This window comes from Lethenteron reissneri, chromosome 11, assembly GCF_015708825.2.
Source record: "Lethenteron reissneri isolate LAM-NWPU_2019-01 chromosome 11, ASM1570882v1, whole genome shotgun sequence".
Taxonomy (NCBI): domain Eukaryota; kingdom Metazoa; phylum Chordata; class Hyperoartia; order Petromyzontiformes; family Petromyzontidae; genus Lethenteron; species Lethenteron reissneri.
Genome location: NC_083789.1, coordinates 9270999 through 9291228, shown reverse-complemented (window position 1 = coordinate 9291228; position 20230 = coordinate 9270999). Strand labels below are relative to the sequence as shown.

At 47.3% G+C, this 20230-nt stretch overlaps 1 protein-coding gene across 1 annotated transcript in view; it reads right to left on the bottom strand.

Moving 5' to 3' along the window:
* Positions 1–19740, bottom strand: part of LOC133341426 (calpain-9-like) — a 32829-nt gene extending 13089 nt beyond the window's left edge. Inside the window, exons 1-10 of the mRNA XM_061550048.1 lie at positions 19226–19740; positions 12315–12384; positions 11283–11401; positions 10209–10342; positions 9337–9505; positions 8492–8575; positions 6705–6790; positions 4636–4713; positions 3999–4162; positions 2179–2342 (exon numbers count right to left, since the gene is read on the bottom strand). Coding sequence (XP_061406032.1) covers positions 2179–2342; positions 3999–4162; positions 4636–4713; positions 6705–6790; positions 8492–8575; positions 9337–9505; positions 10209–10342; positions 11283–11401; positions 12315–12384; positions 19226–19516 — 1359 coding nt within the window. The 5' untranslated portion in view covers positions 19517–19740. The remainder of the gene's footprint in view (positions 1–2178; positions 2343–3998; positions 4163–4635; positions 4714–6704; positions 6791–8491; positions 8576–9336; positions 9506–10208; positions 10343–11282; positions 11402–12314; positions 12385–19225) is intronic.
* Between the last annotated feature and the right edge of the window lie 490 nt (positions 19741–20230).

Sequence of the window (20230 nt, the reverse complement as noted above, 5' to 3'; positions counted from 1 at the left end):
TGTTATGCTATATGGTATGTGTTTTATAACTTATAAGAGGAACCCGGAGGAAACTCCATACAGAACACGGGGAGACCGTACTACCTCCAATACCAATACCCGCCATTCGCCACTCAGTGACGGTGACGTCACCACGGCGCCTGTGCCAGGCTAGGTGCACTTTGTGGCCACGTGAAGTGTTGAAGGCTCGCTGACAGGAGGACTCGGGACAGAGCCAGGTGCCATGGATTGGCTGACTGAGATGACTGTTAGATGCACCAGCTGTAGCCCCTACTGTGCCAACTTGCTGCATTTTAGCAGCCTGGCGCTCCTCTCGTAGGGCACAAACACTATACAAACTCCACACACTCACTCACTCTCACACTCTGCAAAGCAGTGGGAGGACATACCAACTTCACACAGAAAGGCACCCGAGTTGGGAATTGAACTCAGGCCCTTCTTGCTGTGTTACCGATGTGCCACTCTGCCGTCCGTGATGACGATGACTGTCATGGGTCGTTTTGCTCCAAGAAGAACTCCTGACAGAGTTTACATTTGTCAGCGAATATCTTCCAGGTTTGCTAGCAGACCGGAATAGGTAGCATGCCACCGATAGTCACAACCATAGAGAAAGGTATACTGGATGTGGTGTGCCGGGATCATAAATCGTGAACCAGATATACCCAGCACTGATCTCCGAGATGCTGATAAAGATAGAAGCTGTCATGATGATAATGATGACCGTGGTATCTAAGTTACGAGAGGGTTATTTTGTTAAAAATTGTTGTTATCTTTCCCAGGGTACTGCAGTGTCTAATAACGGATCTCAACTATCTCGGTCTGCATCTTCGGATTAATGACATTTCGCATTAAGAAAGCATTTTTATTTTTATTCAGACACTTATTACCCCTCCCCCTCACCCCCAATATCATTGATGTAAAAAGCGTTAACATTTTATGAAAGGTGCTGCTATATAACCTGTTATTATTCTTCTCCTTAAATAACACTGGTCAACAAAAAAAATACATTTTTTTCTGGCCTGGACTTTTGCAGCTGTTTTAGACTAATTTCAGGGTGCTGATTCCAAATCTCAGATTTGCTCTATCACATCTCATTTTTATGCTATCGGCATACCCCATTTTCATTGATTTTACCCGAAATTAACTCTGTCACTTATGATTAACAGTTGTTGCGAGTCAGTGACTGCTTTAGTGTTAAAATATGGTGCTGTATTTTTAGGATAGTGTGTTTATAATATCATTTTATGTAGATATCCACATTTATTTAATATTTTTCTTCTGCAGTTTTGATTGAAAATGCAATATTTGATATCTCAAAAACCTGATGTGATAGACAAAAACTGAAGCCAGATTTGGAATCGGCACCCCAAAATTACCTTGAAACCGTTGGAATACCTTATGCCAGAAAAAGTGTGTTGACCATTGTAATATTTATAATTTCGTCCCTCGTCACAGACAATCACGCATTGGCCTAGGGCAGCCGGCGGTGGCAGCAGTCATAGCCACGGTGGCAAGATGTTACCTGCCTCGCCTGGTATACAGGAGGTCATGGGTTCAATCCCAATTCTGACGCATGCATATTTGGAGTTTGCATGTTCTCCCCGTGATCATGTGGATTTATCCCTTCGTGTTTAGAAACACGCACTCAGATTATTTGGCCGCTGTAAATTTCCACACTTATGTGTATGTGTGTTGAACTTCTGTTGGCAGCATACACAGTCAACCGTGCCAATCGGAGGTGCGATTATGATAGTTGCTTCATCGAGCAATCATTCCTGGCCAGGTCACCTCTGCAAAAGAGCTTGCATAGCTCAGTGGGCCTGGAAACTGGTAACATTAAAAGCTGTGGGCTTTTTTCTTCTTGGTTCTTTTGGTAAAGTCACGTAGAAAGGAAATAATGAAATAATACAAATAAAACATATAAAATAATTCTCACGACGTTTCGGCACAGGTCTGTCGGAAAGACAGGTCTGTCTTTCCGACAGACCTGTTCTTCACCGGAGGACGGCTGCTTGCGTTGTGGCCGAAACGTTGTGAGAATTATTTTATTATATTAAATTTTTATTATTTTATTATTTCCCTTCTACGTGACTTTACCGAAAGAACCAAGAAGATGAATCCCTGCAGTCACGAAAGCTTTAAATCGAAACTGTGGGCTTTTATTCGTGTTCGGCATGCCTTGTAGATGGCGTAGCCCATGGTGAGCATGTTGCGCTGCTGCTTGCGCATGTTCTTCTGCATGAGCGCCACGATGAAGGAGCAGGCCTTGCTGCCGGTCTCGTCCGCCTCGTCGTCCTCGTTGTGCAGCTTGAGGCGGAACTGCGGGTTGGTCCAGAACGTCTCTGTGGGTCCGATTCACAAGAACATTGAATGGCGGGCCAACGGTTCCACTGCGCTCCTTTAAGCAGACATCATCGACGTCGAAACAATACGAATGCGAATGTACGCAATTGTTTTGTACGGTCATTTGGTTTTATTCACTTTGATTTGAAGCTTTCGTGACTGCAGGAATCCATAATCTTTGGTTCTTTCGGTAAAGTCACGTAGGTATAAAATAAAATAAATCACGACGTTTCAGGCGCAACACAAGCGTCCGTCATCAAACCTTTTAAAACAGTCTGCCTCAGCAGCAGACCATGCTTTCCCACCTGATGATGGACACTTGTGTTGCGCCCGAATCGTCGTGATTTATTTTATTTTATACCTACGTGACTTTACCGAAAGAACCAAAGAGTATTTATTCACTTTATATATTTTTTTAAAATATTTTATATCTTATCTATAATACAGGTATTTGGGTTAGATCGCGTAAATAGAAATGTATCGTTAACCCCGCCACCACCCGACACAGCCGATTAGTAAGGTTTGTCACGTGAACAAAACATGCCAATTCGAATTCAGCACACCGGTGTTTTTGAAAGTTAACCCACAACATTCACAATTCGAGTACGACGTTTCACCAGTAATTACAACCAGCATCATCAGGCGGAGAGTCAGAGTTGTGGAGAAATATTTCTGCTTCGGTCCTAATATATCTTCTTCATAAACTCCTGCTGCCATGTCTGTCTGCTGGCCCAGTCACCCTTGAAAAAGAGCCGTATAGCTCCTTGCGTAATTTACTCAGGTTATAAACTTCTGATTCTGATTTCAACCACATGCCAACGTTGGCCTCAACCTTGGGGTAAGTGTTGTTAGCGAGCACCTATTAAGGAGGATGGCACCGCACAACTTTCACTCCTCCGCTAGAAGCCCCCACCTGGGTGAGCCGATCTCAGACTTTTGTTCGTGGAATCTTTGCCCCCCCCCTCCCACCCCCTTCTTATTCTGTGATCGGTGCTACGTACCGAGCTCGGGTTGAGTTGAAAAAAAAGATGGCGCACCACATGCGGTGGTGGCGAGTGGCCAGCACCACGCCCGGTGGCCTTTGTCACTGGACCAGGTGCTCATCTAAAGTTGGGTCGACCCAGGGCAGGCAAGGGACCGGTTCAAATATTCGCCACTGTTGTTGGTCATGAGCGGGAAGCAGTTCTAAAGAAATGAGTTTTCAATCTAGATGATTCAAAAGTGCATAGCTCCAGTGGCTTCCTAATATCGGAAGCAAGAGCGTTCCAGATGGCCGCAGAAGCGCATCTGAAAGAGAGCTATGCAGTGACCCTCTTTGTTCGATGGTGAGCCAAAATCCACTGCGAGGATGACCAGAGTTCGCATGGTGATGGTTTGTGCTCAGCAAGGTATTGTGGTCCATTTGTGGCAAGCACTTTGTGTGTAATGAGTGCTACCTTATAACGTATTCGTTCAGCAACCGGAAGCTAATGCAGCTCAGCGAGCACCGGACGGACATGGTCGGAGCTTGCAGTACCCGTCACGACACGTGCCGAAGCCTCCTCTACTGGTAGGGTAATGCACGGAAACTGGGGGCGGACGAGGAGGGAGGGGGGGTGTTGGAGGGGGTAGCTTCGAAGGTGTAACCTGGATGCAAACTCGTCGACGGGAAGTACCGGGGAAGTTGCGGCAGCCGCCGGCGGTGCAGCCCTTGAGCCAGCGACCATCGTGCACCGTGACGGTCCAGTAGCGCGGGTCGCCTTCGCGCTCCACACGGTCCGGGGTCAGGTTACAGATCTCCATCTTCGTGAAATACCGCATGAAGTCGTCGAACGACATCCTGCAGCCGTCGCGTTTGTTGTGATTGTCGTTGTCGTTTTGTGTGGGCAATTGGCCCAGGTAGAAATAAAGTAGCGCGTTGAATTCAGGAACGGAAAAATGAAACGAGGAGAGGGAAACGTGGAGGATGAAACAAAAGAGGGAGTAGAGCAATGATGTTTCCCAAACTACTGCTTAGGTTGTTCACGATCGCACTGCGTATCTCTCCGAAGCTTTTTCAGGTCATACTGCTCGTTGTTGGGTGCTATGTCTGACGTTTCATTCCACGGGCTAGGAGCTTCTCTGAGAACCAAATTGTTCCCGAACCGAATTGTTCCCGAACTGAATCGTTTCCGAACTGAATAACTCCCAGCACGTGGTCCGAAAACTGAAACCACATTGGAGAGATATTCGCACAACGGTAAAGAGTAAAACATTTATATTTATCCGATAATCCACAATATTGCACGCCAAAAGGATCAAATGCCTCCCTACCAGAACTCTCCATCCTCCGCCATCACTTGCTGCAGCCGGTTCCTCTCTCCCTGATCCAGGGCCTTCCACTCCGGGGCACTGAGTACATCGACAGCCATTGGCACACGTGTAAGGATCAATATTTACGCACACTTTTAGGCAACTGTTGATTTTCGGCGTCAAGTCTGCATTGAGTGCACAATCATGCTTGTGGTAAAAGCATGGAAACAAACGTGTTTTAATAATAATATACGCGTTGTCTTTGAAATGTTACGGCCTACACTAGAGGCAGCCTCCTTTATGGCGTCGTCTCACCAGCGTGAGACCAAAGTGCGCCAAAAGCGAACATCACAAGGGCAATGCAAAAATATCAAAGCATCAATAGCTCCGTTTGAGCAGTTATATCTATGGAACCCTTTTTTTGTTGCAATTATCAAGATGATGATGGGTGTCTAGTTGGTGTTTCAACATGTCAACGCCTGACTTCTTGCTCGAAAGGATGAAGCCTATTGTTTCCATCATCTTGATACTGGCAAAAAAGGGTCTCATAGATGTTACTTTTATGATAATGAAACCAATTAAATTGATGTACTAGACAAGGTAGAAAATAGTCAGTGACAGTGTACAATTTTTTTTTCTGCAATTCAATGATGACCCTGAATTGTGACAATTAATTGAATTCCGGATGATGTGAATTGTTAAGACGCTTGTGACTGGCTCGTCGACAGGATTTCTGGCTGACTGGTGAACAGACCAGCTGACGACCGCACTGAAGCGAAACAATATTGTCATGCTTCTACGTTGGCAGTGGTGCACAAGCGCAAATAACAACAACTAACACATTCGTCAGTAGCACTGTGGTCCTACAGTCTAAAACTATCATCAGTGACATCTCAGGCATTGGGCCTAATCTCTCTACAATGAAGTAGGGCCATAGCCAGAAACGTCGTCTATTAGGATAGCATTTTATGGAGATGTTATTGAGATTTTGACCATTTGTACCGATCAACCGGCTTGGCAGACGGTTGGAAAGCGCTGACCGACAGGCGGATCCGGTTTAACAGACGGTCGAGTGGTCAGGCGTGCTTACTCGTTGGCGGCAGCATGTTATGGGAAGCATCGATTCATCGATTAAAATAGATGTCAAATGTAATGCGTAACAGTAAATGGTTTACACGAACCGTGAGAATGATTAGCAAATACTAATTTCTTTAGAACTGTTTTGTGTTGTTTAGTTTGTTGTCCATCGTCCGTACCTCCAATTAGCACGGTTGGCTACGTACAGCGCGAAAGAAGTTCAATGTACGTACTTGACGAAACGAATAAGATGTGCAAACAAGACAGATGAGACGATAGTACAAACGAAGCAGTGGAAACGTGACAGGATCATCGGAGGCCACGGATACAAATGAGATGGCCTATACCAGTTTTTCTTCACTCATTCTCAGATGGGGGCCACTTGCGCCGATATGACATCATCAGTGTGAGGGCCGCCACACATTGGAAACCATTGGGGTTTGATCGCAGCACGATGACGATGGGAGGTGTTTTCACTCGTTGTGTATTGTTGGGGGCCGCACGTCAGGGGGTGCACTAAAGGTCACCAGGGGACGCCAGTGGCCCGCGGGGCCTTCCAATGAAGAACACTGGCCTCTACAATTAAGACGATAGGGATGAATTAGTTACACAGTCTAAGACCATGTTTATTTGACTATGAACGGTTTGTCTAAGTATTTTTTCCCAGTCAACTTTTGTGACTGGAAATATACTTGATTCAACATAGATGACGTTCATGCACTGTTTCCGATTTATTTTCTAACGCAGTTGTTTTTGCCCTGACTTCTCTTTGATCCATCGTTGCAATTAGTTTTTCAATAGCATGACACCCACGAAATAGAACCTAACAGCGTATTGGGCCCTTCCTGCTGAAATAAAATGTACGGAGAAAAAAATATATTTTAACGTCATCGCTTTTGTCATTTTTTTTCCTGATCCTCTTGAGTTATCACTGGCTTGATCAGAATTTACTTGGGATAAATCGGGGGGTGGGGGAAGGACAAAATAAGAGTTTTAAAAAAATGCATCCTCACTGGTCGCTCCAGGCACCGTTCCACTCCACCTCGCCCCAAGGGTTGCGGATACGGAGCAGCTTCACCTTCTGGCCACGGTAGTTCACCTGCACGCGCACACCTTGACGGGGTTAACTGCGTACGTGGTAAAGGCGCAGCCCTGCAATGTCTTGCTCAGCGTCACTGCTGGCGGTGGAAGCGCCCCCAGGTATCTGGCCTACTCCTGCATGCTGTCCGGACGTCTTTGGAAGAGGTTGGGGTAGCCACACTTCAGGGACGTGCGGTGAGGTCAATGGCTGGGGAGGCACTGGCTAGTGTCAGAGCCAGATTCACACACTGAAGGGGCGTGGCCTCATGGAGGGGGGGGGCGTATCCTCACGGAGGGGGCGTGTCCTCACTGAGGGGGGCGTGTTAGACACATCCCCCTCGGTGAGGCAGATGTGATAGCTGCCTCACCTGGTGCTTTTTCATTGCAGTTTCATGACGAGACCAGCGAGCCTAAATATCTTATACACATATGTGAAATAAGTTACCTGGAGTATGGAAGGCGAGGACATGAAATGAAGGGGTCTACAAACATTACATTGATGACATACTGAAATAGTAACAGGCACGTGCTTATTGCCCACACTCCATCCAGTTACTGAGGGGTTGCGCAATCAGAGGGGAGGCTGAGCTCGTCGCTGCCTCACCTCTCGTCTCTTCCTATATTTGCCCCCGAGCTCCGCAAATTTGGCGATTTTGACTATAAAAATGATTGTAATCGTACAGAAATGACATTTATAACACAGATCACTGGAAAAATCTTACTATTTATTTGATTTGATTATTCCTTTTTTTTACTTTTCGTAACAGCTATTTTCATTGGAGTATGACAGGTGAGGCTCTGCCTCCCCTGCCTCCCCTGACCGCACGTCCCTGCCACACTTTACCCCAACACACGCACCCTGCTATTGACCTTTTTTGTCTGGTGGAGATATTTATTCATGATGTACGCCTGGTGGACAGAGGCTATTGAACGGGTGACCTGTGAATTGCAGGTCCAGCGCATGAACCTTCGCACCATAGTAGCATCTCCTTGACTGTGTATAGTAGGCCCTGTAAAGAATACATTACATTGGAGGCTGGCACCCAGTATTCAATAACAACATATTTAAATCTATAATGCCTATAAAAATGCCACCCTGTGAAAGCCCTGGGAAGCTTTGATGCTGTCCTGGCTGCCTCGGCTGTGCCTGGGATGCTGTTGTTTGTTGTTGTTTATTGTTGTTTGTTGCTGTTGCTGGGCTCCGGCTGTTTTGTTTTCCCCTGCTGTGCCACCGTGTTGCTCTGCTCTCTCCCGTGTTGCTCTCTCTTTGCCCCCGCCCCCCACCTCCTCACCACCCTACATCTCCCTTCTCAAACTCAAGTCGCCGGGTTCATGGCTCGGTGCGTTACCACTGCGCAGGACGTGGTGGTGCGCACGTCTAAGCCATGCAGATTCAAGGCAGGGTCGGTGCGTCAGGCGGAGCTCATTTTAATGCGCTCTGACATTTTTTAAACCCACTGGGCTGCGATTGCGATCAGCGTGTGGCAGTACAGCAAGTAGGTTCGTAAACGCGACTGTGTTATCCCCTCGCACTCAGGGCGGGTTTTTTTCCCAGGCATTCTGGCTTCCTGCCACGTGAAGCGAAATTACCACCAGATCCCTCATTTAAATATGGAATTGGTCCGAATGCAGGACCCTCGTTCAAAAAAAGAAAAAGCCTTGAGACTCGGCGAGGGCTTTCCCGGAGCCACAGACGAGTAACGTTGCTTTGTGCTCTGACCTCATCGACCCCCGTGATGGAATACGCGTGGCCCTTCACGAGACCATTTGACGTCCGCGCCTCAGACTCGGAGGCATTCGTCACCTGCGGGGGGGGGGGGGGGGGGGAGGCAGCAGGAGACCCACCATGTTTAGACGCTACAGTTGGACAGAAACAACCACCTCAACCGTCACGATGGCCATACAGCACGGCGCTCATCGTCCCAGTGTACATATCATCATCAGTATATAGTCAAGGTAATGTATGTATGTTGAAACTTCTTTCGCACCATATGTAGCCGAATGTGCTAATCAGAGGTGCGGGGAAAGGACAACAAGATGATGTGATATACTCTATCGTACAGTGTATCACATCATTATCATAATCGTCGTTTTTTTAAGATAACAGCTTTACCGAAGACCCTTATTTATCATTCAAATAATCACCATTGTTATTATTGTGAGGTAGAATAAAGGTCGGGTGAGAGGTGGGTTAGAGCTGGGGTTATGGTCAGGTTTAGAGTTGATATTGGTTTAGGCTCACAGTTGGAGTTAGGTTTGGAGTTCAGGCTAGAGCCAGGGTTGGAATCGGGGTCAGAGTCAGAGTTGGGAGTTGGAGTTTGGGTCAGGGTTAGAGCCAGGGTTGGAATTGGGGTCAAGGTCAGAGTTGGGAGTTTGAAGTTGGAGTTTGGGTCAGGGTAAGAGCCAGGGTTGGAATTGGGGTCAGGGTCAGAGTTGGGAGTTGAAGTTTGGATCAGGGTTGGAGTTTGGATCAGGGATAAAATTGTAGCCAGGGTTGGAATCTAGGTCAGGGTCAGAGTTGGATGTTGGAGTCTGCTCCAGGGTCAGGGTTGGAGTTCCACGCACGTCGATGGAGCACCCCATCATGGAGCCCTTCTGCCGCGCCTTGCACATGATGCGGAACAGGTCTGGCGGAGCGGTCTTCAGGTCGAGCAGCTCGTACACGCCCCCCGTGAAGTCCTCCATGGCCTCCGCAATGCTGCCGCCCTTGAGCGCCTCATAAGAGCCGTTGAGCCTGTGTGCCGCGCGGTGGACACGAGCCAGGTTTAATCCACCGCTGGATGAAGTCCTCCACAAGCCGACGGCATTGCTCGAGGTCCTGCGATGCAGCGGTCCGTCTAAGCGCGTTGCGTCGATTTTATCTCTGTCTCCACGGCGGATATCTGCTTAGGAGTGTTCCTTTGGCTTCCACTCCATCGCTAGTCTTGGCCATCATCCCTTACACCAACGTGTCCTGCCCAAGCTCGCGTACTGTTTGCTCGTCATGAGTAAAGATCTACGTATCTCCTGTGGCGTGCTATGCCATATGGATCGGATCGAAAACATTGCCACTTGCACATTTTTTTTTACCGAAGTTGCAAATGGTGCAAAGAAGCATGGAGAGGCGTGTGCCTGGAGTTAGACTGAGGCACAGAAAAACCAAAAACGCATACATAGAAGTTGGAGACATCACATTGATTTTTTTATTAAAATAAGTTTGCTTGGGTATGGCACATCGTGGCAATAAGGGGAGATGATGAGAGTGGCAGCCAAACAAGCAAACACGCCCCAGTGCAACCGCCGCGGAGATGGAGCAATGAGATCAGCTGACATGTAGAAAGAGAGGTGAATTATGGCATCCCAGGACCACGAGGGATGCTGGCAGTGTGAGGAGGAGACCCTCATTCAGAAGTCGACAGATCAAGGCTCGTGGAGATGCTCATGATGATGATCCTCACTTGGAGTACGCCTTCTCGAGCAGCGCGCTCCAGAACTCGCGCTTGTCGGCCGAGTGCACGAACACGAGCTGCCCGTTCTTCGTTGGAAGTCGGTCATCGATGAAGACGTCCATCCACTCGCCAAAGTGCCAGAACTTTTGCACACACGAAGACAAAGAGGCCCCCGTTTAGCCTGAAGAAACTGTCGGGGCAAATGTTGTTAGCAAGCACCTATGAAGGCTGGCAGGGCACATGAGGGGTTAGGTGGACAGCACCACGCCCGACCGCCTTTGTCTCCACAATGACAATGGTTACACATCGCACCAGGTACTCATTTGAGGCTGTGTCGACTTCCCATGATCGGTTCGGATAATCGTCACTGATGTTGGCCATGAGCAGGAATTGAACTCGGGCTGCCGGGTTCATAGAGCAGTGTGCTAACCTTTGCACTACCGCTCCCTACAAAGACAAAGATCCCTGGTATAGCCTTAACAGACTGTTGGGACGAGTTCTGTTAGCGAGCACCTATGAAGAGGGTGGTTGGCCAGCACCACGTTCGGCCGCCTTTGTCTCCGCAGTGGTGATGTTTACACACTGCACCAGGTACTCATTTGAGGCTGAGTCTACCCAGGACCGGTATAGATAATTGCCACTGATGTTGGCCGTGAGCGGGAATTAAAGTCGGGTCGCTAGGTTTTTAGCACAGAGCAGTAACCGATACACTACCGCTCCCCACAATATACATAAATACACATACATAATAGGGGTTTTCATAAATACACATACATCATAATAATATGTTTTTTCCCCTTTTTCTGGCAACAAAACTGAAACCTTTTTACAAGGATTCATGTCTGCATTAACCACAATACTTGCAGTCAAAATGCAGAGGACGCCAAAACGCCTGCAAGTATTGTGGTTAATGCAGACATGAATCCTTGTAAAAAAAGTTTCAGTTTTGTTGCCAGAAAAAAGGGGAAAACCCCTATTATTATATTTTGGTACTGGGAAAGGAGGTGTAATGATACACATACATCACTTATTGACTTTTTATTATCTCTAAATGGATCTCCTTGTGTATAATGAGAGACTTGCCTGGAAGTGGAATATTCCAGCGTAGCCATCCCTGAAGTTCTGGCCCGGAGGCACCACCTTCGCCAGCAGTTGATCGTTGAGTGTCAGTGACGCGATGGCAGCCAGCAGCCAACAGTCACCTGGTGAACCGCGCGGAATTCAGAGCGGTCGGTTCAGTCGAGACGCAGGTGGCAGGGGGGTTGTGGGGGGGTGTGAGATGCACTCAGCCTCGGTCCCACTTGCCCCGAGCTTGTTAGAGCAACAGTGCATTCCTGACGCTGCGCTGCCTGCTCCGTGGGCCAGTGCAGAAATTGGTACCACCTACGGCTGCAAAGCTTTAGCAGTATCGATGTATTTATATGGCCAATAAGAGTTAATTACCTGACAGGCCCCATTCTTTTAAAATGGTTGTGAAATCAATTCACTGTTAGTTATCGGCCACGTAAGGAAATGTGGGGCCACGAAAGTGATGCAAACTCAGGTGGTAGCGACAAATGAAACATGGACTATGTGGTGGTGGTGGTGATGGTTGTGCTCGTGACATGCAATGACACTCAAAATAAATCTCGGTACAAAATCGAGGCCATGTGAAGCATCAAAGATTCGCTGACAGGAGGTCAAGGAACAGCCCCAGGTGTTATGGGCGAACTGAGATGGCTTGCAGATACCATCCCAAAGGACACGCACACACACACATACATTGTCATTATCCTAGTTGTAATGAGTGTTCATTTGTTATATGGGATAAAGGAAAATACCTCCCGTGTAGTCTTAGCAGACTTTTGGGCAAAGAGGGGTGGGTCGCCAGCACCACGCTCGCCCGCTTTTGTCTCCCTAGCGGCGATGCTAACACACCACACCGAGTACTCATTTGAGGCTGAATCGATGTAGGGGAGCCCCACGACCAGTTCAGATAATTGTCACTAGTGGTGGGAGTCAAACTCGGGTCGCTGGGTTCGCAGCGCAGAGCGCTAACCGATACACTACCACGCCCCATTCAGCTCACACACACGCACACGATGTTACAATTTCATCTTCTGCCGCGTGCCTTACCCAGAGCGCCCTGTTTAATGTCCGTTCTTGTGGCACCGTCCACGATGAACTCCGGGTTTTGAACGATCTCCTGCAAACAGTGCAAGGTGTAAAGGTGCAGCCCTGCACATTTTCTCGCTCAACCCACTGCTGGCCGGCAAAAAATGAACCCGTAAAAATAAAGTTTTTCACTATAAATCCTTTATATGCGTGGCGGCTAGAGTCCTCTCGTCCTCTGGCTTGAGATGGCTGCCACCTATGGGTCAGATGATTGCCTGCCACCATTAAGCAATTGGTAATTAAATATACATTTTTTTCCCTAAAAAGTGTAAAGTTATGGGAAAAAAAATTTCAAGAAAATAAATTGTCACGCACAACGAGTCTGTGTGCAAAATGTCAGCTCGATTGGATCACGGGAAGTGGGTTAAAAACGACCGAAAGATTTGCACGGTCGTAAGCGCGCAAGCAAGCAAGCAAGTAGAACTTAATATAAAGGATTTAAAAACAAGAGCTTCCACTACAGGCAGCTCTCAAGAAGCCCGTCACTCTACCCCACCGTCAGAAGGAGGTCAGAGGTCGGCTACCTGCGGCTCCGGAGACGAATGCGCTTCGAGGCTCTCCCGACACTATAATTACACCGTGAAAAAAAACAACCCTCCTAATTATTCTAGATTTGAAGTTTTCGTGACTGCAGGGATCCCATGCTCTTTGGTTCTTTCGGTAAAGTCACGTAGGTATAAAATAAATTCCTTTATAATTATTTTCGATAAACGCGAATGTCTAAAAGCCCGAAAATTATTTATAGTGCGGCATTACAAATCATTGTGCGTGTGCTGCTCTCAGAATAGTGATTACAAAAACACATGGCTTGACGGTATTCATTAAGTACCGTCCCGTTGTATTCACACGCGTTGCAGCTCTCGAAATATGTAGGGTTTTTTTTAACCGACTTCGAAGAAAATAGCTCTTCTTGTTATTTTGCTTGCTCACGCCTGCCCTCGATAGCATTTTGGCCACCTGTTCCACGTTGTGGTCGATCGTCTTGTAAAAGATGGGAGTTGCCCACACTTTACCCCAGCGCACAGTTGGATGGACAGATGCGGCGGTGAGGATTTAAGCAAATTCCCCATTGTTTCAACTGCCAGTGCCTGGAGAACAAAATCGAACCGGGGACCTTTGCATTAGAATTCCATTGTGGTCACCAATAACTCCACGGCCGCCTCTTACGAACAGCACCATGATGGAAATTAGAAACGGTGCGTTTAGAGTATGTATGAATTCTATATTTGAAGCTTTCGTGACTGCAAGGATTCATACTCTTAGTTTTTTCGGTAAAGTCGCGTAGGTAAAAAATAAAATTTAAATTAATAATAATAAAAATCACGACGTTTCGGAGGCAACACAAGTCTCCGTCATCAGGTGGGACCGTCACAGCCAGATTTGCTGTATCAAGTGAGGCAGGGATTCCAAGATGCAAGTTCTTAAATACAAGTTAAGGGGGAGTATGTATATAGTATGTACGAATGTTGAACTTCTGTATGTAACAAACCGTGCTGATTGTAGGTCCGAGTATTCGGCTGCGATCAATTCCCACGTGATAAGCCACTTCGTTGTGCTATCATTTGTGCCCAGGCCGCTTCTGCAAAAGAGCCGTATAGCTCAGTGGGGCATTAGCTGGTAAATAAACAAATAAATGTTCGCACGATTCCCCATTCAAGCACGCAACGCAAATAATGGGAGCGTACAGTGGCGTTCGTTACATTTAAATTGTCTCACTCCGCTTTCTCAACGGAACGTTGGCCTCTACTCAGGCATGCCGCTACACAGCGCGGACACTGCATTGTCAGAGGCGTGGGTTGACATGGACAGGGCGTTGTCAGCTTCGTGGCAGTTCCACGGCAAGTGGCGTCTTGCGGCTCTGGGCAAGCGGCATCTTGCAGTGTGTCGGGACGCAGGCCAAGAGGACCGTTGACGCTAATCAAACGTGCGAAAGTGAATCTGTGACAGCACTTTGCCGATCCACTGCTGGATGAAGGCATCCCCATGATGCACATGGAGTTGTTTTCCCCCATAACCTGACCGCGCTGACCGGTGCGGGTTGTTGAAGTGGTAAGGGGCCGTCCATAAATGACGTCACGCGATTTTGGACGATTTTTGACCCCCCCCCCCCCATCGTCACACGGCGTCACAAAAAGTCAGACCCCCCCTCAAATATGACGTCACAAAGCTCTGCCCCCCCCCCCCAAAATAAATAAAACATGCTTCTAATCGCTTTAAACTATTGTCATTGTAGCGCTGCACGCTGATGTTGTAGGAGAAAACATTGATTAAAAAGTCTATTTAATTAAGTAGAACGTGTTTATATTTATTTAAAGTTGCGCATTTGGATGTGACGTCACATTTCTCAACCCCCCCCCCCGCTCGTCACACATCGTCACAAATGTCTGACCCCCCCCCCCCCGGTGCGTGATGTCATTTATGGACGGCCCCTAATCCCAGGACATCGGACATTGGCTGTGGTTGCCAATGGAACTCGGGTAACCGGTTTCATGGCACGATGCGTTTAACCACTGCCACTACTGTGCTACCCTTAAGACTGCGTCGAGGGATTTCTGAATTCGATCTGCCTTCCGTGGGGAGCAACAACACGAACTAGCGTCGTGGCTTGAGATGTATTGCTGTGCCCACTTCAACACACACTCTAGTGTTCTCTTACATGGGTCTGTGTGTTCCCGGTACACATGTGTACACAGTAGGGAGTATATAACAATAATTTCCTCTATATCTCGATTTAAAGCTTTCGTGACTGCAGGGATTCATCTTCTTGGTTCTTTCGGTAAAGTCACGTAAAGGGAAATAATACAATAATAATAATAAAACATAATAAAATACAATTCTCACGACGTTTCGGCCACAACGCAAGCAGCCGTCCTCAGGTGAAGAACAGGTCTGTCGGAAAGACAGCGTCTGAATGAACACCACCAAGTTTGACAGCGTATATTTAAGCTGGGTTAGGGGAGGAAGGGCGCCTTGACAAAGGAATTTGCATATCAACAGAGGAATTTAGCATATTACTAAATTCCTCTATATCATTTACGTATGATGGTGACGATTCGATTGAACAATCGATTTTTTGTCGGTCAATACAACGGCCTCTGGTGGCTAGAGGGGTGAGGCACGTGACGCCATTGCTCTAACAGTATATACAACAAATACTAATTGTGACAATCGATTCAATATTTGGGGGTGGTCAGTTGTTGCACGTCCATTATGTGCAACTTGATTATTTATCGGCAAAGTACACCGATAGGTGATGCGATGAATACGCGGGTTCAATAGCACACGAAATTTAGAAAATCAGAGGTTGCAATACTTAACCGTAGTTGCGTGAGCGGTGACTGCGGCCTCGTGTTTTATAATGTTTAGTTTAACAAAGCGTCATTCACTCAAAACTGCGTCTCGAAATCGCCGAGGAAGCACAGACAAGCCGGAAGGCAGCCAGGCGGTGACCTCGCTGTTCTCTATATATAAATATGTTATCAACCAATCAATGGCTTGTGTTGCAATCGAAACGTCGTATTCTATTATTTCTTTTATTTCTACGTTACTTTACCGAAAGAACCAAAGAGTAATCAATGGCTCATCTTCTTGGTTCTTTCGGTAAAGTCACGTAGAATGGAAATAATAAAATAATAAAAATAAAACATAATAAAATTATTCTCACGACGTTTCGGCCACAACGCAAGCAGACGTCCCTCAGGTGGAGAACAGGTCTGACGAGAAGACAGACCTGTCTTTCCGACAGACCTGTGCCGAAACGTCGTGAGAATTATTTTACTATGTTTAATTTGTATTATTTTATTATTTCCCTTCTACGTGACTTTACCGATATAACCTCTTAATGTTACCAGTTTCCAGGCCCACTGAGCTATGCAGCTCTTTTGCAGAGGCGACCTGGCCAGGAATGATTGCTCGACGGAGCAACTACGTGACTTTACCGAAAGAACCAAGAAGATGAATCCCTGCAGTCACGAAAGCTTTAAATCGAAATTTAATTAATGGCTGTTTGCATGTGAGTGGAAATCAGAGCGCCGGGAGAAAACCGCGCGCGTGGAAGGGGATGAAACACTCCATCCCATACAGACGGAACAGGTGGGAGTCTGGACCGAGCTGTAACACTTTCTCCCAGCGAGCAAGGGCTACGCCTCCTCCATCGACACGCACGGGAAGGGAGTTTCTGCGACATGTGTGTGTGATCCACGAAACCCTCGCCTCCACGGTGCTTGATTACGGGCGTGCACCACCACCGCCCGGCTTGGCGAAGCCTTCATCCAGCAGTGGATTGACCATGGCTGATGATTAGTCTGCTCGCTCTGTTCTCACCGTGCTGTGTTCATGTTAGACTTCAAAATCAGCTGTCGTGTGTGTGTGTTTTTTTAAATTAACAGCGTTGTGCGTAAAATGCTTGTCTTGGAATTCAGACAACCTCCCTCCCCCCTCCATGCCTTAACGTGCACCCTAAGCGAATCATTGCTGTGCTATGGAGAAGAGACGTTGCCCGACATTTTATCTATTTTTTAAAATATATTTTCTCTTAGGGCAGTGATTTTGACAAATGTGTTGAGTGTTGGTTATATGTCCTTATGCACCTCTCGCCAAGGTCAGTATCACGAAATTGTTTAACCAGCTAATCATTTCGTAAAACAAAAAATACTACGTGGGCCGGAATGCCTATTGGCTAATGAACTTTAAAAAAAGTTGTTCCTATTGAAAGATATAATAGGAGCATGTTCTTCTTGGTTCTTTCGGTAAAGTCACGTAGCCTGGGGTTGTTTCATTCAGACTCTGTCTTCTCGACAGACCTATTCTTCACCTGAGGACGGCTGCTTGCGTTGTGGCCGAAACGTCGTGAGAATTATTTTATTATGTTTTATTTTTATCATTTTATTATTTCCATTCTACGTGACTTTACCGAAAGAACCAAGAAGATGAATCCCTGCAGTCACGAAAGCTTTAAATCGAAATAGGAACATGTTGTTGGCCTATTGTGTGGCCCCTGGTGGCCTTTTATGCGGCCCCTGACCTGCGGGCCCCCGACAGCACACAACGAGTGACAACACCACCACCTTGCAGGCGGTGTGCCGGCCCTCACACTGATGATGTCTTATCGGCGAAAGTGCCCCCCCCCCCCCAATCACTGAAAATTGGTGAGGATCACTGGATTAGACAATATAATCCGATCTCGGCAGCATTATGTGTGTACGTATGTTGAACTTCTTTCGCACCGTACGTAGCCAACCGTGCTAAGCCGGAGGCACTAAGCAAGGCTTGGGCTAGGCACAGTCTCCAGAAGGGGATTGCGGGCGGGCAGTGGTGAAGGAATCGTGACGGTATGGCGGCCAAGGAATGGAACACGCGTGAGGAAGGACATCCGTCGATGGGATCGAACAATGAAATCCGTTAATGTGCAGGTGGCGAGGCGGATTATTACATCGCAGGATCATGAGGTGTGGTGGCGGCTTCATCTCGCGGTAGATCGACCATGGCTGATGATGATGGTGTGATGAGGTTGGTAATGTGCGACAGAAACGGACATTTGTCTAAATATTTGCGACCTGGTTCATAATCAGAAGTGAGCTGTCTTCTTGGTTCTTTCGGTAAAGTCACGTAGAAGGGAAATAATGAAATAATAAAACATAATAAAATAAAAATTATCACGACGTTTCAGCCACAACACAAGCAGCCGTCCTCAGGTGAAGATACAGAGCTGTCTCCAATGAGGGTCGCTGTCTGGGACGCTGTCTTTCCGACAGCTGGTCAATCTACCCTCATTGGGGGGACGCTGTCTTTCCGACAGCTCTGTTTCTTCACCTGAGAATGGCTGCTTGTGTTGTGGCCGAAACGTCGTGAGAATTTTTATTTTATTATGTTTAATTTTTCTTATTTTATTATTTCCCTTCTACGTGACTTTACCGAAGGAACCAAGAAGACGAATCCCTGCAGTCACGAAAGCTTTAAATCGAATCAGAAGTGAGCTGCTTATGCAACACAAGCACACGTTCAGGAATCTGGATTTACAAGTGACAGTGAAAGTGTCATGATCATTCTTTGAGCCTCGGTGTGACGGGCACTGCGGTTATGAATTGAGACTTTGTGAAGCGTGTACATGCCATTCAATCAACCGACGGATCATTTAACTACTTTTGAACACTTTCTAAGCGCTTCCACTGCTGGATGAGGGCTTGCTGGTGGCCGTTGAAGAATTTCAGAGTACAGTCGTGACGATTATGAGTATGCACTCTATGATCGTGCTATTACGCCTGACAGTGATGCGAATGTGTGTACTAATACGGTTCAATGTTTACCTTTTTGTAATTCAATCGCGGATGATGAGATACACTCTTCAGTACAACACTTTTGTTTCATCTTGACGATGGAGCTTCCTTCTACGGTGCCATTACTTCTGACAAGATGATGATGTTAATGATGGCGATGACAGGAGGATCATCTGCAACAGTGTTCTTACTCCTTCCCGACATCATGTTGATGAGGGTGACTCTCTCAACGGTAGCGTCACGCCGACACGCACATGGTCGCTGTGCTATTGAAAACTTTTAAGGCCATAACACACCGATGGTGATAACGCACTGAGTGTTCGTATCTTGGGTATGATGATAATGGTGTACACTTACGCACCTTGTTTAATTCACTGATGAATGATGCAGCGGGTGGAATTTAAACAAAACTTATAATTTATTTCAACCAGCGCACCGGGACATCGACCGAAATCTGACCGGCCACACCTCTGGATTGCAAGTCCAGTGTGCTAACTTTCCATCACACCACGGCAATATCTCACTGATGATGATATTTGATGATGATGATGATGATGGATTATCGTGATGAATATCATTGTGAAAATGCATTTTTACCTGCGGTCGCTTCCACTGGTGTCGTTGTCCGGAGAAGGACGGACCCAGGGATGAGTCCGTGGCCGGGAACTCCGCGTCCTCAAAGAGGGCACCCTTCGCCAGGCACTCCCTCTTCAGCTCCGCGAAAGCCTTGTGCTTCGTCTGGCACACGAAGGCACCCCTGTTCCTGATGGCGCTGTTGCTGAAGGCCCCGGGCTCCTGGGGTCCAAACACGGCCGCGGGATTCTGCTGAGCGGACGCGTCCCCCCCTCGACCGCCGGCACCTAGGTTGTCTGTCGAGAAGAATGCCATCTTCTACGAAAACTTCTCGAGTCCCCCGTAGCAGCCTGTTAGTGTGTTGTGGTGAATGAGTTAGCCAAGCTTGGCTGTCTAGCTAGCTTATAAGCTGTCAACGTGTGATTGTGATTATGATCGCGATGTTGCCTGTGGTTGTGAGTGCGCTTTGCTCCGTGCAGGATATACGTCATGCGGGGAAACAGAGTTTGTGTAGTGTTTTATTTCATTATTAATGCGCTTTAGTCGTTGCCGAGAGCGCAGGGAACAAAAAAAAACTGGGCTGGGTTGGTTTGGGCTGGTCCGGGTGGCGACTCCACCCATCCGAGTCAAGCACAGAGCTCCCACCCCACCCCACCCATCTCTCTTTCTCTGCCATGCAACAGTCAGGGATTTATTTCACTCAGCTCTGCGACCCGGAAAATATACTTTTGTATGTGCAGTATGCCCCTCGCTACAGCTGTGGCCAGGGTAAAAAAAAAATCAAAAATTCCTCCGGCAGCGGGGAAGGGGGAATATTTTACGGAGCTCTGCCCTAGGACAGCCTCCGGCTGCAATTAAGTCCGGCAGTGGCTATTGGTCACGCGTAACTTGATTCATTACGGTCAGTGAGAAATTCGGCTCTGTTGCACAGCGATGCAGCCAAAAGCCACTACATATGCATTGCTTCTTAAACTCGACCAGAGTTAAAACAATGCATTCGTCATTGTCATAATAACCAGCCATAATCTC